Below are 19,731 nucleotides of genomic sequence, written 5' to 3' on the forward strand. Positions count from 1 at the left end.
AACTCGGGTTCGATCCCTGGCATTTTGTATGGTACTCCGAGCACCGCCAGGAGTAATTCTGGGTGCAGAGCCAGGAGGAACCCTCAGGTGCCACCAGGTGTGACCCAAAAAGCCAAAAGGAAAAAAAAAAGAAAGTGAGTTTAAAATCTTTCAATGCTCCCCAATGTACTTAGAGGAGAGCCCCCCTCACTCCCTCACCCCCGTGCCATATAGGAGCCCTGGTTTTCTAGGTCCCTGGGCTCCTGGGCCCTTTTCTAGACTCATAACTTGCCAAGCAACTCTGCTCTCTGAGCTGCAAATATGTGTGCCTTCTCTAACTTTGTCATTCTTCACAGCCCCTTGTCACAGGGCCTTTGCACCTACTCCCCCCATCCCCCATCCCAAGAGCATTTGTTGCTTAGACCTACTTAGACATCCTTTGAGTCTCAGCTATCACTTCCTCAAGAAAGTCCTCCTCGATTTCTTAGAGGAAGTATAATCTGACTCTTTTCATTTGTGGGGGGGAGCATATCTAGCAGTGTTTGGGGGTCACCACAGCTATAAGTGCATGCAGTGCCAGGGATCAAATTCTGGATCTACAACATACAAGGCACATGCTCTGCCACTTGGACTCTCTCCCTCGCTTGGAAACTCTAGTTTGGAGAGTTCAAGGTGTCCCTGTGATCATTCCCCCTTCACCACTGTCCCAGGCCAAAGTTCTGTTTTCGTGGCTGATGGGAGGGTCTCAGCTCCTCCTGGGCTCCTGCCCAGAGACCACCCTCACTTCTTTCGGGGGACTCCCTCCCTGGAGCCGCTCACCAGAGCCTTCATCAGAGGGGAGGAGGAAGAACCGGAAAGGAGGAGCAAGAGCACCCCCGTGGAGCTGCACCCTGCTCACCAGAAACCAGGCCCCGGGCGGCTCACCCTCAAGGAAAGGCTTTTGAAAAGTGTTTTAAAAGATGTTTAAACGCCTGGGCTGGGGCTTGAACCCAGACCCCACCCACGCAAAGCACGCACACACTACCACAGAGCCCCGTCCCCAACCTATGCGAGCCACTTCGGAAACCTGGCTCAAATAATCCGGTTAAAAACATTTCTTTCTTGTTTAGGGCACCAAATGAAGAGGGGATTAGACAGCAAGCTGGCAGACATCCTCACGACTAAAGAAAGCCATGGAGGTGAGAGAGAGAGAGAGAGAGAGAGAGAGAGAGAGAGAGAGAGAGGGAGGGAGAAAGAGAGAGGAGACAGAGAGACACACAGACAGAGGAGAGACAGAGAGAGGAGACAGAGAGAGGAGAGAGACAGAGGAGAGACAGAGAGAGAGGAGAGAGAGAAGAGAGAGAGAAGAGAGAGAGAGGAGAGACAGAGAGGAGAGAGACAGAGACACAGAGAGAGAAGAGACAGAGAGACAGAGAGGAGAGAGAGACAGAGAGAGAGAAGAGACAGAGAGACAGAAAGGAGAGAGACAGAGAGACACACAGAGAGAGGAGAGACAGAGAGAGAGGAGAGAGACAGAGGAGAGACAGAGAGAGGAGAGAGGAGAGAGAGAAGAGAGGAGAGACAGAGAGAGGAGAGAGACAGAGAGACAGAGAGGAGAGAGACAGAGACAGAGAGACACAGAGACAAAGAAGAGACAGAGAGACAGAGAGGAGAGAGAGACAGAGAGACAGAGACAGAGAGACACGCAGAGAGAGGAGAGAGCAGAGGAGAGACACAGAGAGAGAGGAGAGACACAGAGGAGAGACACAGAGAAAGAGGAGAGAGACAGAGAGAGAGAGGAGAGACAAGGAGAGAGGAGAGAGACAGAGAGGAGAGAGACAGGAGAGAGAGAGGAGAGACAGAGAGGAGAGAGACAGAGAGACAGAGAGGAGAAAGAGACAGAGACACAGAGAGAGAGAGAGAGAGAGAGAGAGAGAGAGAGAGAGAGAGAGAGAGAGAGGGAAACCTCCTGTGTTTTCCATCCTTAGCTCTCTCCTGCGGGTAGCAGTGTCCTGGCATGCTGGGCCGGTTCTCCTGGTGACAATTCCAGACATTCCGATATTCAGACGGAGGCAGAGCCGGTGCATGACAATGACAGAACAGTCTCCTCCTTGGCTTCTTCTCCACACCAGAAGGCAGAAGACCCGAGTGGGTCTGAGCCTGGTTCCACCAGCCCCGGGCTTGGCTCAGCTCAGCTCCCTACCAACGCGTGTCCTTGAACCCCAGGCAACGTGCTTTCTTTGTTGATTATGCAAGCAAGTCCCGGCATTGCCCTGGGCTTCGGTGTCTTGGCCCGGACCCCTGGGAGAGATTGCGATAGTCCCTGTTCTCATCAGGCAGGTGCAAAGGTGACTAAACTAATCCACACGCAGTGCTTCCATCACGGCCCCTCGTGGCCTCTCGGCGGGGTAAGCTCTGTTCTGGTTATTAGCACTGCAGTGTTCTTCCCAACCCTGCCCCTGTCGAGTGATGCTCATGGAAATTGCGGGTCGAGAATCTGAAGAGGCAACAAGAGGGATGATTCGTCAGTCTCTGCTCCATGGTGCTGGGGCCTCGCTGGAAGGCGCTGACGTCTGGGCGCTGGCAGGGGCCGGAGCCAGCGGTGGTGGGCCGGGGGTCCTGCAGGCAAGACCCACACGAGGCTTTGAGTGGTCCTCCCTGCCTGCGCTGAGCCTCCCTACACAGAAGCTGGGGGATCTGGGCACCAGGGTCCTGGGAACCCCTCCTGAGACATCTCAGGGGACTAGCTCTCTCTCTCTCTGGGCATCCTACCGCTCACAGTGCTCTGCAGCCCGTCTGGAACTCAGGGCGGGGACCATCTGGCGTTGGGGCTGTGTGTTCAGTCTGCTGCCCTGGCTCGGAGGGGTTCCAGGGTTACACGAGGACCCCCAGCTGGGCAAGTCCTGCCTCTGCGGTGTCTGCGGCCCGCCTGGTCCCGCGGGGCCTGCTGACAGAGGCGGGTGGGAGTCAGATACGGGCCTCTGCTCGGCCGAGACTCTGGGCTGGTCTGTCCGGAGCGAGAAATAACTGTGTGCCCAGCCTGCATCGTATCATACTCTGCATCGTATCGTCCACCTCGTCCCCCTGAAGGCTGCCGGATGAACAGCTTCGAGGGCACTGCCGGGGCAGAGCCGAGCGCCGGCCTTCCCCTCCCCACGCGACTCCCTTCCGGGCTGCCCTCCTCGGGGGGCTCTGCTCCCCCTGACCCTTATCCACAGCATCTTCGGGGCTCACTTCTCAGCAGCCGCACTGCTGCTCGCACCCTTGCTCCCTGTGACATATTAGGACCCCCCCCCCGACCCCCCACCCATTACATCTTCTCATCCCCTGGAATAAAATTCAGGGTTCAGACTTCCCAAGGCCTTAAAGGCGCGAGCACGTGCCCGTTGCCCTGTCCAGGCTCTCCCAGCTGCCCCTCAGCCACCCTGCCGCCTCCTGTCTGTAAACTCAGCCCAGCCCACCCTCCCCCTCCCCCTCCCCTCAGGCCTGGTCTAGACCCCGGGAAAGGCCGCCCTGGACCCACCTATACCATCACCATCTCCACTCTGCCTTGCTGGCCCCACTTACTATGTTTCTTCTTCAACTCATCTGACTTTTGATCGTTTTTTTTTGTGTGTGTGTGTTTTTTTTTTGTGGTGAGGGTGGGGAGGGCATACCAGGTGGTGCTCATGCCTGACTCCTGGCTCTGTGCTCAGGGATCACCCCTGGCGGTGCCTGGATCCAACATGGGCCTTTTCCCCTCACTGTACTATTTCTTGGGCCCTCATGGTTTTTTTTGTTTTTTTTTTTTTGCTTTTTGGGTCACACCCGGCAATGCACAGGGGTTACCTCCTGGCTCTGCACTCAGGAATTACTCCTGGCGGTGTTCAGGGGACCCTATGGGATGCTGGGAATTGAACCCGGGTCAGCCGCGTGCAAGGCAAACGCCCTACCCGCTGTGCTATTGCTCCAGCCCCTTGGGCCCTCATCTTAAAAAAAAAAAAAAAAAGAAAAAGAAAATCTGTCTTCTCCTCCCTTGGCCGGTGAACTGCGCAGATAAAGAACCGCAGGCTCCGTTCTCCCAGCCAGCACCCGAGGCCTCTGCATGGGAACAAACAGTGGCCCAGCTCAGGGATGAACCAAGGAAGCGGGTCCAGGCGGCGCCTGGCTGTGTGCACACTCCAGGGCTGGCGCGGCTGCGGGGTCTCTAAACGGCGGGGGAAGACCCCCGGAAAGGCAGCCGGTAGGGACCCCCAGCCAGGATGAGGCCAGGCAGGGGGCGGTCCCCGGGTGCCTCGGTGGTCCTGCCTCGGGGCCCTAGACTGCTGGTGGGGACCAGGCAGGGGGCCGGTCCGGGTCCCTCTGTCCCGCCTCCAGGCCCCCGGGCCGGCGGAGGAGGAGGAGGACGTGGCGCTGCCGGCTGCTGCCCGGTGGGCGGGCGGGGAAGGGCGGGCGGAGGCGGAGACCGGTCCGGCCCTAAAGTTTGTTTGGCGACGCGGCGGGGACGGCTCGGCCCAGGAATGCTGAGCCTGTTCCCCAGGAGCCCGCAGCCCGCACTGGAGTCTCGCGGGCCATGGGTAAGTGGTCCTGGGGAGGGGAGCCCCAGCATCCCCGCAGCTGCAGCCCCCCACCCCACCCCTACCCGACAGGAGGGAGCAGCTTACATGCCCCGCGACCCCGCCGCTGGGAGGCTGAGCCCGGGACAGACAGACCGACCGCAGTGGCTGGAGGCCGGGAGGGGAAGCGGCCCACTTCCTCCCAGGCTCCTTTCTGCCCAGAGAAAAATGTGCCCCCAGAACCCCCCCCCCCCCCCCCGCACTGCCTTGCTACTACTACCCGGGGGCCTGCCCCTGCCCCCGGGGCCCACTGCCAGCCTGAACACAGGCAAGGCCAATGCTCTGATTCTGCAGATGAAGGAGAAAATTGAAGCTCAGAAAAGGCTCCTATCCTCTGAGCCCTCCTCTGAGCCCTTCCCGGCACCAGGCACTGTTCCAGGGCCCCAGACATGGGCGAGAAAAGGGGTTCCGTGGACGGGAGCAGAAGAGAGGGAGCCGGGATTGCCGGGAGCCGTGGGGGAGGGTTGCTCGGTGGCCACGGGGGACTCAGGCTGAGAGAGGGTCCTTGAGACTCACCTCAGCCCGGACTCAGGCACCTACCTGATGGTGGATGGTGGGCGAGGGCTGAGCACTGGGCAGCGAGCAGATGGGCAATCATTGTAGCTTTGGGGAAGCTGATGTTCCGTTGACGGACCCATCTGAGATTCTAAGAACCGGCTCTGGAGTGCTTCCTGGAGAGCCTCGCTGGCTGCAGGCTCCAAGACCGGCTGGCACGTGTGTTCCGTGTCCCTATTCTCTGCATGTGTCGCTGGGGGCCTTCCCAATAGTGCCTGGGTGCCCCCAGGCCACAGTGAAGGCTGGGCGCAGGGAGACAGCCCTCTGCCCTCTGCACCCCTCGCCACCTTCCTAGGTGCCAGTCCCTTTCTGCCAGACCCCTGCCCCGTGTGACCGTTCCTCTGCCCTCAGGCATGTAATGGGCACAGCCTGGTGCCCCGTGGCAGGGCGGCCTGAGAGAAAGTGGGTCCTAGGACCACTGAGCTGAGGTGCCCCTCCTGCCCGCACCTGGAGGGGCTTCTGCTCCCCCAGCCCTTGTTCTCTACCAGCCAAAACCCGGGGCTCAGGCTCCAGACGCCCCCGTTCAGAGCTGCGTCACCTCACGTCCATGCTGCCCCTTGACCTAAGGTCTCCCTCCGTATCGCTGTGGCATTCCACGGCGCAGCAGCTACAGCCAGGCCCACAGCAGTGGGGGCGGGCGGTCAGGACGCATATCCCAGGGGTCTCAGACCGCGGAGCCCAGCCTCCTGGGGAGGCTGTTTGCATCACCCCGCTGAGTCCCCCAGAGCTCCCAGAAGCCCTGGCAGGTGGAGAAGAATTCTATACCGCACAGTCTACACTGCACCGTCTACACTGGTTGGTACCGTCCAGCCAAGGGCCCGGGTTCTCATCAGTGCAAACAATGGTTGTGAGCTTCGGTCTTAGCCAAGAGGATGTGCGGTGGCTTCCCCTGAGAAGTCACAATGCCAGTCGACAAGCCTCCGGCTTGCTGGTCTAGCCTCTTCTAACCCGAGCATCCTTCTTGGGCATGGTGAGTTAGGGAGAAGGGAAAGGGGAAGCTGCAGAAAGCTGTAACAGAAGGAGCACCTGACTGGCCTCGGGCCGGGCCAAAATCAAGCTGCTTCTGCTCCATGGCCGCCTCCAAGCCCTGGACATCCCCAGGAGCTCACAGCCGAGCTCCTTCCTCTCTGGACCCCGACACCCCCAGAGTTTAGTTATCTTATCATCTGTTGGCTCAAGGATTGTCTACCGGGTGCTTACTTGCGTGGCGGCGTGCCAAGCGTGCCTGGAGGTCAAACTGCCCAGTCTCCAGTGTTGGCTCATTCGGCAGGTGCCCCTTCGAGGCCTTCTCGGGGGTCAGGCTGGGGCGGAGACACTGGGTCCCTGTCCTGCTCAGCTTAACAAGAGCCCGCGTCTGTGTGTGAGCAGCTGGAGCGAGCAGGCAGAAGTGTTTGCTAGTGAGAAATGCCACTGAGAGAGAGTGGAGGAAGGGGTGTGGGCAGAGGCGGAGGAATAGCTCCGGGGCTCCGAGCACCTGCAGGTGCGCGGGGATGGGTTTAATCCCCTGTGTTCTCACGTGCCACACATGTCAGTCTGGCAGCTCTGTTATCTGCAATCCCCCCCCCCCCCGAGGGTTTTCTGGCCTTGGCAAGAGAGTGAGCCCTTCATGAGCATGTGAAAGCATTGCAGCTAGGGGAGGGCAAACCTCAGGGTGTGCTGGCAGGGAACACAGCTGAAGTGTGCAAGCACCACAGCCAGGCTGGCGAGCAAACCCCCATCAGCCAATGGCAAACGGGAGAGGGGATAAAGCGATTTCTTAAAAAAAAAAATGTGCAGCTGCATGTTAATGAGAAAAGGAGCCCCTAAGTAAGCATCCATGACTCGGAGCACAGTTTCCTGGATGTGGGGTCATGGGGGAGGTAGGGGGGAGTGTCCTTGTGCCTTCAGGAATCTCTTGGGGGTGGGATTGAGGGGAGGATGGTTCTGGGTTGCTCCAGGCCACCTCCATTTAGTGAGGTCACATCCCCAGTCCAGGTAGTCACATGCTGTTCCTACTGCTCAGAACCAGGGACTGTGTATAAATGATGGATAGGTGGGCGGAAGGATGAAGTGAATGCCTGGGTGAAGGGATGTAGGATGACATGGTGAGGAAAGAGGAGGTGTATGGATGGTAGATGGGCAACGATGAATGGAAGATGGATGGGTGGGTGGGTGGGTGGATGGATGGATGGATGGATGGATGGATGGATGGATGGATGATTGGGTAGATGAATGGATGATCAGTGGGAGGATGGATGGATGGATGAATGGATGGATGAATGGATGGATGGATGGGTGATTGGGCAGATAGATGAATGGATGATCGGTGGGAGGATGGATGGATGGATGGATGGATGGGTGATTGGAGAGAAAAGACCATACCCCACTGGCAGCGCCTGGGCCAGTAGCTCCGAGCACACAGTTTGGAGGCATTTTGGGGGCGCCGCTCGTGTCCAAAGTGGTTCAGTTGCCTCGCATGGTCGATCTCGCATGGCGGCACAAAGGAACGTCCCCACATGGCTCTGTGCTTAAGTATCATTGGCACAGGGCGGATCCAGAAGTCCCGCCCCATCGGCTTTCCCGGGCTTCCTGCATAGTCTAAAAACCGGCTGTTGCCTCGCTGCGTTAAAAAAAAAGAGTTGAGAGAGAAAAGACCATACCCCGCTGGCAGCGCCTGGGCCAGTAGCTCCGAGCACACAGTTTGGAGGCATTTGGGGGGCGCTGCTCGTGTCCGAAGTGGTTCAGTTGCCTCCGGGGTCGATCTCACATGGCGGCACAAAGGACTGGATGGGTGATTGGGCAAATAGATGAATGGATGATCGGTGCGAGGATGGATGGATGGATGAATAGATGGATGGATGGGTGATTGGGCAAATAGATGAATGGATGATCGGTGCAAGGATGGATGGATGGATGAATAGATGGATGGATGGGTGATTGGGCAGATAGATGAATGGATAATCGGTGGGAGGATGGATGGATGGATGGATGGATAGATGGGTTATTGGGCAGATAGATGAATGGATGATCGGTGGGAGGATGGATGGATGGATGGATGGATGGATGGGAGGATGGGATTTGTGGGTGGATGGATGATGGATCATTGGGTGGGTGGGAAGATGGGTGGGTGAAAGGATGATGAAAGGATGGATGGATGATGGTTGGATCCTTGGATGTGTGATTGAACAGATGGATGGATGAATAGATGATGGATGGGAAGATTGATGGGTAGATGGGAGGATGGGTGGATGATGGGTGGATGATGGATGGATGATGGATGAGAGGACATGTGGATGATTGGATGGGTGGATGGATGATAGATAAATGGGTGGATGGGAGGATGGGATTGGTGGATGGATAGATGGATGATGAATTAGTGGATGGGAGGATGGATGGGTGGAAGAATAGGTGGATGGTGGATGAAGAATGGGTGTGTGATAGGATGAGTGGGTGGACGATGGGCTGGTGTGAGGGTGGATGGGAGGTTGACTAGACGGGTGGTCCAGGCAGGACCCACTCTGAGCTCTTTCCCCATCTCTTGTGTTCCAGGCCACTCCCCACCACTCCTGCCCGTGTCTGCGTCTGTGTCTCTGCTGGGGGGCCTGACGTTTGGGTATAATCTGGCAGTCATATCGGGGGCCCTCCTGCCCCTGCAGCTTGACTTCGGGCTGAGCTGCCTGCAGCAGGAGCTCCTGGTGGGCAGCCTGCTCTGGGGGGCTCTGGCCGCCTCCCTGGGAGGGGGCTTCCTCATCGACCGCTACGGCCGGAAGCAGGCCGTCCTCGGGAGCAACCTGGTGCTGCTGGCCGGCAGCCTGAGCACGGGCCTGGCCGGCTCCCTGGCCTGGCTGATGCTCGGCCGCACGGTGGCCGGCTTCGCCATCTCCCTCTCCTCCATGGCCTGCTGCATCTACCTGTCGGAGCTCGTGGGAGCCCGGCAGCGGGGGGTGCTGGTGTCGCTCTACGAGGCCGGCGTCACCGCGGGCATCCTGCTGTCCTATGCTCTCAACTACGCGCTGGCCGGGGCCTTGGGGGGGTGGAGGCACATGCTGGGCTGGGCCGCCGCGCCCGCCCTCTTGCAGTCGCTGGGCCTCCTCTTGCTGCCGGCTGGGCCAGGGGACGCCGCCGCCCACAAGGACCTCATCCCTCTCCAGGGCGGAGAGGCCGCCGGGCTGGGGCAGCGTCAGCCCGGCTACTCCTTTCTGGACCTCTTCCGGGCGCGGGAGAACATGCGAGGCCGGACCACCGTGGGGCTGGGGCTGGTGCTGTTCCAGCAGCTCACGGGGCAGCCCAACGTGCTGTCCTATGCCTCGACCATCTTCCACGCGGTCGGCTTCCACGGCGGGTCCTCAGCAGTGCTGGCCTCCGTGGGGCTCGGTGCCGTGAAGGTCGCGGCTACTCTGGCCGCCCTGGGGCTGGTGGAGCGAGCGGGCCGCCGGGCCTTGCTGCTGACCGGCTGTGCCCTCATGGCCCTGTCGGTCAGCGGCATAGGCCTTGTCAGCTTTGCGCTGCCCCTGGACGCGGGCCCAAGCTGCCTGGCCATGCCCAACGCCACCAGACCGTCAGGCCTCCCTGGAGGCTCCGACCCGGGCAGGGGCCTCTGGGCATCTCTGCCACCAGCCGCCCCTGAGAAGCAAGGGGAGCCGGGCACATCGGCCACGGAGAAAAGCCAGCCTCGCCCTGGGGCCTGGGACCCCACTCCGTCTCCCCCGGCAGCCCTGGACACCGCCTCCCCGGCACCCCCTCCTCCAGCCTCCGTGCACGCCCTGCTGCCCTGGACGGCACTGGTGTGCATGATGGTCTTCGTGAGCGCTTTCTCCTTTGGATTCGGACCAGGTGAGTGAGGCCCCTCTCTCTTCCGGTGGGAGGCTGGGGGAGGCTGGGGAGGGGGACCATAGCGGTGGTGGGGGACGTCTGACCATGTCTGGTCCTCAGAGCTTCTCCTTCTGGGGCGGAGCCTCCTTTATGCTTGTGATCTTTTTTCTTATAAAGACCACCCCGGGGCTGAAGTGACAGCAGGGAGGGCATTTGGCCCACCCAGGCTCGATCCCCAGAATCCCATACGATCCCTCCGTCCACAGCTGGAATAATTCCTGAGTGCAGAGCCAGAAGTAATGCCTGAGCAGCCCTGAGCATTTTTGGGTGTGACCCCAAAAGCCAAAAGTAAATAAATAGATCACAGTATCACTGTCATCGCGTTGTTCATCGATTTACTCAAGCAGGCACCAATAACGTCTCTATTCCTCTCAGCCCTGAGATTTTAGCAGCCTCTCCTTACTCATCTTTCCCAATGATTGGAGGCTCTTTCAGGGTCAGAGGAATGAGACCTATCGTTACTGTTTTTGGCATATCGAATACGCCACGGGTAGCTTGCCAGGCTCTGCCCGTGCAGGCGGGATACTCTTGGGTAGCTTGCTGGGTTCTCCGATATATATATATATATATGTTACTGTATTTGGGATATGAATATGCCATGGGGGAGCTTACCAGGCTTACTGTGTGGGAGAGCCTGGTAAATAAATAGATAAATAGATAAAATAAATACTGCCCCCCCAAATCATTTAAGTTTCATGCTTCACTCAACATGCCTCTCGCTGATGAACCCACTCCGAGTTGACTTGAGTTGAATGAGCTGCGGGAGCACTGCGGGGCCTCGGAGCTCAAGGAAGAGTGGTGGGGGGAGCACTAGGTGTGGAGCATGACGTCACACTGGGGGGGCAGTCTGCATGGTGGTGGTGGTGGGGAGGGGGTGTCCCCTCTGCAGCGGCTCTGCTCTCTCGTCCCAGTGACCTGGCTGGTCCTCAGTGAGATCTACCCCGCGCAGATCCGAGGGAGGGCCTTCGCCTTCTGCAACAGCTTCAACTGGGCCGCCAACCTCTTCGTCAGCCTCTCCTTCCTCAACCTCCTGGGTGAGTCCTGGGCCTCGCTCCTGGCCGGCTCCCTCCCGCGCGTTCTCACGGGCTCATGCGCTGCTGTGAACATCTTTTTCTTTCTTTTTTTTTTTTCTCTTTTGCTTTTTTTGGGTCACACCCAGCGATGCTCAGGAATCACCCCTGGCGGTGCTCGGGGGACCCTATGGGATGCTGGGACTCGAACCTGGGTCGGCCGCGTGCAAGGCAAACACCCTCCCCGCTGTGCTATGGCTCCGGCCCCGAACATCTCTTTTTCAATCACAGAAAAGACAGTGTCTGGCTTCTGGCCTGGCTGATCTGGAGGCTTCGGTCATACTGTTGTCCACCTTTCCCCGTGTAGTCTCTGCCCATGACCTGGAGGGCCTCATTTTGGGCAGAATTGGGTCGTGACAGCCTCCTCTGGCCTCTGAGCCCGGGAGGGCCCTCATTGGCTCATCAGGGTCACATGACTATCCTGACCCAATCACTGCGGCTGGGGGGAGGATCTCCCGTTGCCCAGCTCCCAGTGTCACTTACCACCCACCCTAGGGCCAGAGTGGAGGGGGGCGGGGCTTCTGAATGGGAAATCAGGGGGACTGATAACAAAAAAAACGGGAGGGTTATGGGTGGGGAGACAAAGATAACAGAACTTGGAGCCGTGAGGCTCATTCCAGACCCCACCATCATCCCCTTCCCGCCTGCTTGATTGATGTGCCTGCTGAGCGGGGACAGGTGGGGCAGGGACGGAATTGCTGGGTGTCTGCAGGTTCTCTGCTCTGTGTGGCGGAGAAGGGGAGCAAACGCTGCACAGCCCTGGTGGTCGGGGGTCTTGGGGACCTCAGTGTGGGCTGTGACAGCCTGGCACTAAAGCAGCACTTTTCCATGGGTGCTCATTTGTGACCCTGGCCCCAAGAAAAAAGAGGGGGTGGGGGCTGAGGGGCAGGACTTTGTCCCCTTGCAGCAGCCCCTGGCCAGTTAGGCCGTCACTCAGCTCCGTGGACACACAGTTCACTAATTCACGCTTCTCACTGGAAGCAGTTCCTTGCTTAAGAATAAACAAACAAACAAACAAACAAACAAACAAACAAACAAACAAACAAATAAATAAAATCCTGAGCTGGGTTTTGCCAAACAGCACCCTGGGTTAGCCTGGCTGGAGTTGATTTCTCTGGGTTGTGGCTCACATCCATTGCCTGTGTTGTCGATGTCGGTGCCTGGGCATTCCGTGTGCATGTGTGTGTGTGTGTGTGTTTGGGGATCCGGCCCTTTCCACGCCCTGTGGCTGATACTGCTGCCGGCCAGCCTGCTGCTGGTCATTGGACCCGGGCCTTCGGGGGACTCTGCGTGGGGTCAGTGCTCGTGTCTCCTGTTCCAGGCTCCATTGGCTTGTCCTGGACCTTCCTGCTCTATGGGTTCACCGCCGTCCTCGGCCTTGGCTTCATCTATTGGTTCGTCCCGGAAACAAAGGGCCTGTCGTTGGCAGAGATAGACAAGCAGTTCCAGAAGAGACGGTAAAGGGGGCCCCTGGGGTGTACCTGGGGGAATAGTGGGCTCATATCGGGGTACTTTTAGTGCATATTTTTCTATAGGACACCAGTCCTTAATCATTCTTCCCATACTGCCCGGCCTCAGGGTCCAGCTCTGTCTTCCATCTCTGCCTCTCCACCTTCTTTCTAACTAAAATTCCACAAAACTGTAACTCAGTGATAAGTTGATTTAGATATATATTTTTTGCTTTTTGGGTTACATCTGGCGATGCACAGGGGTTACTCCTGGCTCTGCACTCAGGAATTACCCCTGGCGGTGCTCAGGGAACCCTATGAGATGCTGGGAATCAGACCTGGGTTGACCGCGTGCAAGGCAAACGTCCTACCCATTGTGCTATCACTCCAGCCTCCAAGTTGACAAAATTTTTTAAATGTATATCTTTCATTTTTTACAGGTACATATATTAAAATTAACAATATGGCTAGTTGGATGCTCATACTTAAAAAATGGCATGAAATAGATAAATCAACAAATAGATCATTTAATAAGAGTGAGGAGAGGAGATGTATTTTTTTAATTAAGGGAATCTATGAGTAGATCTACTCAAGTATAAAAGTGTGTTTTATCCTTAAAAAGGGAATATCTGCCTTATATCGGAAAGCAATATATTATAGATGATGCTTAAGCATCTGCATCAAAATGTAAAATGTTATAATAAAAATTACTATAGATGTACAAAGCTACCCGAATAGACATAGAACACTCTCTATATAAACAAAACATGAATTCATTATTGGAAAACATCTAAAAACCGTGACAAGCTGGGGCTGCAGGCCGGGAAGCACTCCTTCCTCCACTGCTCACGTCTTCCTGCTGCAGTTTCGCTGGACTGTGAGCCCAGCTCAGAGGAACATTCAAGCCGTGGAATGAGGGAATAATGCGAGAACCCCCAAGCCACGGAACCTTAGGGTCATGGGAGGTTGGAGAAATAAAACATTCCAACTGTGACCTTTAAAAAATCACACTCAGTGCTGGAGCAGTAGCACAGCGGGTAGGGCGTTTGCCTTGCACGTGGCCTACCTGGGTTCGATTCCCAGCATCTCCTATGGTTCCCCCCCCCCCCCCCCAGCACCGCCAGGAGTGATTCCTGAGTGCATGAGCCAGGAGTAACCCCTGTGCATCGATGGGTGTGACCCAAAATCCAAAATAAATAAATAAATAAATAAATAAAAACCACACTCAAACATCTAGACAAGTCACTCTTTCAGAAGGTCTCTGCTGTGTGCCAGGAAGATTCTGGTCAAGAAGGAGAGCGTCCTTGTTCTGCCTGGGTCCGGGGCCCCTCGGATAAGCAAGGCAATGCATGTACCACCAACACATTTATAGTTTACCATGTGTAGTGGGAAGCAAATGAAAAGAGCAAAGGATGTTGTGAGGAGACAGCTGGAGGGCAGGTGGGCTGAGGGGCAGGAGGGTATGCTAACTTGGAGGGTGCATGTCTTAGGCTGGCTAAGTCAGAGGTGTGTGTGTATGTGGGTGGGGCGTTGGGTGGTAGAGAGAGAAGACGTCTCTGAGAAGGTGCAGCGGAAGTAGTAAGTAGGTGGCAGCTGTGGAAAGAGGAGGAGAGAAGAAATAGCAAGTGCAAAGGCCCTGAGGTTGGCAGTATATTTTACCGCTGCAAAGAAAAGCAGGAAGCCGGTGTCACTGGAGGGGGTGGGCAGGAGGAGGGTAGATGTGAGATCGGTGCATTTGTAGGAGCTGCCACAGATATCTAAGTCCCAGAGCGAAGTGTGGAACCCTAACGTCTTGGTACCTTGCATTATTCAGAGAAGACCAGAACGATCAGAGGGACCTGGAGCACTTTAATCCTAGCATCCTTGGGAAGTGCTCCCATTAGCTCCCACATAACAGGGAGTCACTGGGTCCTACTGCCATTCTACTCCTGAGGGCCCCTATGAGACTGCAGCAATCACTCTAATGCTGAGTTGGAACTTGCCCCCACCCTGGTCCCCTGCTGGGGGCCCCTCCTTGACCCAAGGAATGCAGGACTCATGAGGGGGGGAACCTCCGCCCTGGATCACCCCGCCCCAGGCCAGATGCCTTCTGCAGGCCCTCACGCCAGCCGCATTCAGTGGGAACTAGACCTGAAGGGTTGGAGAGCCCAAATGTAGGGTTCAGAAGCAGTGTGGGGGCAGCTGGGGCATAGTCCCAGGGGAAAAAATCTGATTGGCCAAGCCTGCCTTATGGACCCACCCCGACTTGGCCAAGATAAGACAAGGAGCCTTGATTGACTGTCCTTAAGACCAATCGTAACAGAGACCTCACGCTCCCGGGAAATGCAAACCTGGCGTCCTCTGGGTCTAGCAGGGGGCTTATGTCTGTTCGCGTCCTCAAGCTGCTCAAGCCCCCGGGGTCCTGCCTCTCTGGGCCTGACCCTCTCTTAGGGAGCCATCCGCGACCCAGGATCGGGACTGACTGCGTCCCTGCGTGCTGCTGTCCGGCTCCTTGGTCTCACTGGTCACTTAGGCTCAGGAGACTGTTCTGGGGCCCGAGCCACAGCGCAGCGGGCGGGGCGCTGGCACTGCACGGGGGGCGGGGGGGCGACTCGGTTTCAACCCCCAGCACCACATAACGTCACCGGAGCCCACCAGGAGTAAGCCCTGAGCACCTCCGGGTGTGGCCCAAGACCAGAGGGGAGGGGCTGGGGAGGGGGCTCTAGTCTCAGGAATTGCTCCTGGCAGTGCTCAGTGCACCATATGGGGTGCTGGGGTCCGACCCAGGTCAGCCTCCTGCAAAGCAAGCACCTCACCCGCTGTACAGCCAGCCCCGTTACTTTCCTCTCTCTCTCTCTCTCTCTCTCTCTCTCTCTCTCTCTCTCTCTCTTTCTCTCTCTCTCTCCTCTCTCCTCTCTCTCTCCTCTCTTTCTCCCTCCCTCCCTCTCCCTCCCTCCCTCTCCCTCCCTCTCTCTCCCTCCCTCTCTCTTCCTCCCTACTCTCCCTCTCTCCTTCTCTCTCCTCTCTTTTTCCTCCCTCTTCCCCTTTCTCCCTCTCTCTCCCTCTCCCTCTCTCTCCCTTCCTCTCCCTCCCTCCTTCTCTTCTTCTCTCTGTCTTTCTTTTTTTCTTCCTCCCTCCCTCCCACCCTCCCTCCTCCCTCCCTCTCCCCCTCCCTCCCTCCCCACCCTCCCCAGAGCACATGGTCATTCTCAGGGAAGGGAGCAAATCAGACCACAAAACACATCAGCGGTGACCCGGAGAGACCCAGAGTGAGGAGAAGGCAGCGGCTGCCCACCAGGAAGCGAACAGTGTGGGGAGGGGGGTGTGCAGCTTTCCTGGCTGGGGCCCAGGGGTTCACAGCCCTGACCCCGTTTCTCCTGAAGCCCTCAGGGCCGTGGGGATACACCCCTGTCTCTGCTTCCCTCCCCCTTGCTCCGGGCTGACAGGCCCTGGGGAGGCTGTGATGGGCAGGAGCCCGACTCCCAGGAGGGCCGGGGGTGCAAAGACACCCCTGAGGGCGGCGGGAGAAGTGGTCGTGAGGGAGACAGACAGGGCGCAGGTCAGGCTGGGCCGGCCAGGGCTCTGGGCGCAGGGCAGGGGCCAGAAACTGGTTTTCTTTTCTTCCCCCCCCTTTTTTTAAGCTTTTTGGGTCACACCCAGCGATGCACAGGGGTCTCTCCTGGCTCTGCACTCAGGAATTACCCCTGGCGGTGCTTGGGGGCCCTATGGGATGCTGGGAATTGAACCCAGGTCGGCCGAGTGCAAGGCAAACGCCCTACCTGCTGTGCTATGGCTCCAGCCCCAGAAACTGGTTTTCTGGGTGGAAAGGCCAGATCGGTGGTGGGAGGCCCTAAGGGTGTCGGGAGACCCAGGCAGAGGCCGGGCAGGGGCTACTGGGTGTCCAGGGGAGAGAAGACGGAAACGCTGGGCTGGGCAGGAAGCAGGAAGGGGCAGGTGGGGTGTCAGGCTGGCCCTGCGGTGCCCCTCAGGGAGACCCTGCCACCTCTGACCTCACTCTCTCTGACAGGCGTGGCCTGGGCCCGGCCGGCGTCCAGTACCACCGCATCGAGGCCTCGGCGGGCCCCTGAGGAGTCGTCTGAGGGAGACGATGGAGCCGGTCCCCGGCGGGAGCCTCCAGCCTCCTGCGCCCAGGGAGCACAGCAGCCCGCAGGGGGGAGTGCTGGCGTGAGAGGGGTGGGGTCTGACTCCTGAAGATGTCACCTGCCGTGTGCTGAGGGTTCTGAGGAGCTGCCTCCCGCCTCAGTTTCCCCTCTGACTGCGCCTCTCCTTACAACCAGGGCGTCTGGGAGGCCCGGCTGGCGGTGTCCTCGGGGCACACAGCCCCGGGGCTGGGGGCGGTGACCCCGGTTCCGCAGCTCTCAGCGCTGCCAGTGACACAGAGATCCTGCTGCTGCCACCGGCCACCCGTCCGCCCGTCTGTCTGTCTGTCTGTCTGTCTGTCTGTCTGTGGGGACCTCGTCTCCAGGGAGGAGGGAAGTGGGACTCAGGGCTGTGATCGGAGATGCGGGCCCAGGAGGGGGCGCCAGCGGGCTCTGCAGGGGGGAGCTGGTGAGGTGCCCACGGGGCGCTGGCCCCTGGCAGCTGGGGGTGGGGAAGGGGCGGCTCTCTGCAGCCTGGTTTCCACTCCTGTCCAGTGGGGCTGATTGTGTGCCTGTGTGTGTGTGTGTGCGTGTGTGTGTGTTTGTGTCTTGTGTCCTGTCTGTGTGTCCTGTCTGTGTGGTATGTGTGTGTATCCTGTGCGTGTCCTGTGTGTGTGTATCCTGTGTGTATCCTATGCGTGTCCTGTGTGTGTGTGTATCCTGTGTGTGTCTTGTGTGTGTGTGCTCTCTGTGTGTGTCCTGTATGTGTGTCGTGTATGTGTCCTGTGTGTGTGTCCTATATATGTGTCCCGTGTGTGTCCTCTGTGTGTGTGTCCTGTGTGTGTATGTCCTATGTGTATATGTCCTGTGTGTGTCCTGTGTGTATCCTGTGTATGTATGTCCTGTATGTGTGTGTCCTCTGTGTGTCTCCTCTGTGTGTGTGTCCTGTGTATGTGTGTGTGTGTGTGTGTGTGTGTGTGTTGTGACGGGGACTCGACCCCCATGTCCCTTCAGGAGCTGGTTCCATCCCACTGGTAGGACGTGGGGGGGTAGAGGATGGTGGTCTCAGTGGTCATGGTCCTGGCCACTCAGCCCCCCGGGGTGCGTCAGACAGAAACTGCGCAGTCAAGGAAGGGGGCAGCGGAAGGGGAAGTCAGCTGGGTTAGCAGGTCCCAGAGATGAGGCCGGCCCTGCTAGTGTGTGATGGCCGGCGGGTGACCCCCACCGTGGGCCTCGGCTTCCGCCTGTGGGAACGGGGTGGGGGCGGGAGGCAGCAGAGGGAGCGGAAGCCCCGGGTTTCCCGGGTGATGCAGGTCCTGGCTGGAAAGTCACTTTCCCAGCGGTCAGGGCTCCCTGCACCAGAGGGGGTTGGCCTCCACTTCCCCCAGGAAGGGGATGTTGACCCCACCCCCCCACCCCCGCCCCCTCGCCCCGTGCAGGCCAGACTGTTTCCATCCTGGTTCTGTTTTCCGGTGCAGAATTTCCCCTCTGTGGCCCGGGCAGAGGCGGCAGCCGGAGTGCAGGAGCTGGCCCGGCCCCCCCAAGGCCTCCCGGGCAGGGGTGGGGGCCGGGGACCCCGACTGGCCTCCTCCTGGGACTCGGACAGGGAAAGACGAGGGAGGTTCTCTGGAGATCGTCTGTGTCGGAGCTCAGCCTCTGCCGTCGGCGACCTTGCGAGGCTCCGTTCAAAACCTGTTTGTTGTCAAAATTGTCATTTTTCCTTTCTGGAAAAGGAAAGAGTTAGTCTTTTAACGGCGGGTTGTGGGTTGTATAGTAAAGAGACGCTTCTTCAGCCCGTGTTGTGATTTAAGGTTCTCTGAAGTCTATGACACGAAATCATTTTAAGATGTAAGGATCTGGAGGGTTTGGCTGGCTACATTTCTCTTCTGAAAATAAATCCTGTCTCCCACACCCTCCAGTCGGTTCATCTTCTACGAGCAGTAACTTCAATCAAAGTTAGTTTTTAAAATGAATGTTATACTTAACGTAATGAACGGCAGCCTACCAAAACAGGACTAAAAATATCGCCGTTATCATCTGGTTTGATTAGTTCGGCTTTATCTTTTATTAAAATTGGACAAGGCATCGGTTGACTCAAATTTGGTTCTTCCTAAGTTGGCAACTTACTACCTTGTTTCTAGATTCATTTTCTCCCCTGCTGTGGTATGGGAGAATCTTTAACCATTGCTGCCACACGTAAAACCAGCAGCTCCTGGAATCTGTGGATGCGTTGCCATGGAATTTGGTCCCACAAAGTTGCAAAGTTCCTCCAGATTTGGGGTCAGGGATATCCAGGTCTCCTGATTTCCCGGCTAAGTTAAACAATTACCAAGATACCCTCCTAATAAGCTCTCTGCAGCATGTGATCTTTTTCCAAGACTAAGCAGTGAGGGTTTTTTTTTTTCCCTCCCCCAGCTGGCCAGTCCAATCTCAACATTGAAAGAAATTGGATTTTGTTGTTTTTTTTTATTTTTATTTTTTAATTTTTATTTTTTGCTTTTTTGGGTCACACCTGGCGATGCACAGGGATTACTCCTGGCTCTGCACTCAGGAATTACTCCTGGCGGTGCTTAGGGGACCATATGGGATGCTGGGAATCGAACCCGGGTCAGCTGCGTGCAAGGCAAACGCCCTACCCACTGTGCTATTGCTCCAGTCCCCAAGAAATTGGATTTTGTGAACCCTATTCGTTACATCTTGGAAATGCATAGCCAGTCTCTTGGGTCTTAGGGGTAGATGACCAGGCACCTCCCCAACTTAAAACTCTCCAGTGACACAGTTTTAGGAGGGCCAGAGGGACTGCAAAGTGGGAATTTGTCTATTTGACTGTTCCAACGACCAAAGTTAGAGTCCTCAGGCCAAGCCACCGCTTCTGTCTCATCGTCTCCACCCCTGCTACACTGGAATGAACCAGAACTTTACCACCGTGAAGGTCTTTTCACTAATATAGTAGCAGGGGCTATCTCTGGGGGGCCAGGTGAGAAGGAACTTTGCCCAACAGGAAGGAACTTTGCATCTGCTTTTCTGAATTGTCAAAATGGTCGATAATAAACACATCAAAATGATCATAAAAAGCTTCCAGAAGTTCCCTCAAAGTGATTTCAGGGAATCAGATTGAAATGAAATTATAGTGGTTCATTTCAGGGTGGGCTGGAGCAATAGCACAGCGGCAGGG

The 19,731-nt window shown here is 57.2% G+C and overlaps 1 protein-coding gene across 2 annotated transcripts; it reads left to right on the forward strand.

Moving 5' to 3' along the window:
- The first annotated feature begins 4,451 nt into the window (after positions 1-4,451).
- SLC2A10 (solute carrier family 2 member 10) lies at positions 4,452-16,872 on the forward strand. 2 transcript variants are annotated; one of them, XM_055140350.1, is made up of 5 exons: positions 4,452-4,514; positions 8,637-9,920; positions 10,871-10,993; positions 12,351-12,486; positions 16,484-16,872. In XM_055140350.1, the coding sequence occupies exons 1-5, from the start codon at positions 4,511-4,513 to the stop codon at positions 16,542-16,544; spliced, it is 1,608 nt and encodes a 535-aa protein (XP_054996325.1). In that variant the 5' UTR covers positions 4,452-4,510; the 3' UTR covers positions 16,545-16,872. The 2 variants fall into 2 exon arrangements, with proteins under 2 accessions (XP_054996325.1, XP_054996326.1); XM_055140351.1 differs by lacking the exon at positions 16,484-16,872 and having other exon boundaries at positions 12,351-12,490.
- The last annotated feature ends 2,859 nt before the right edge of the window (positions 16,873-19,731 follow it).

The sequence above is a fragment of the Sorex araneus genome, chromosome 5 (genome assembly GCF_027595985.1).
Source record: "Sorex araneus isolate mSorAra2 chromosome 5, mSorAra2.pri, whole genome shotgun sequence".
Classification (NCBI taxonomy): domain Eukaryota; kingdom Metazoa; phylum Chordata; class Mammalia; order Eulipotyphla; family Soricidae; genus Sorex; species Sorex araneus.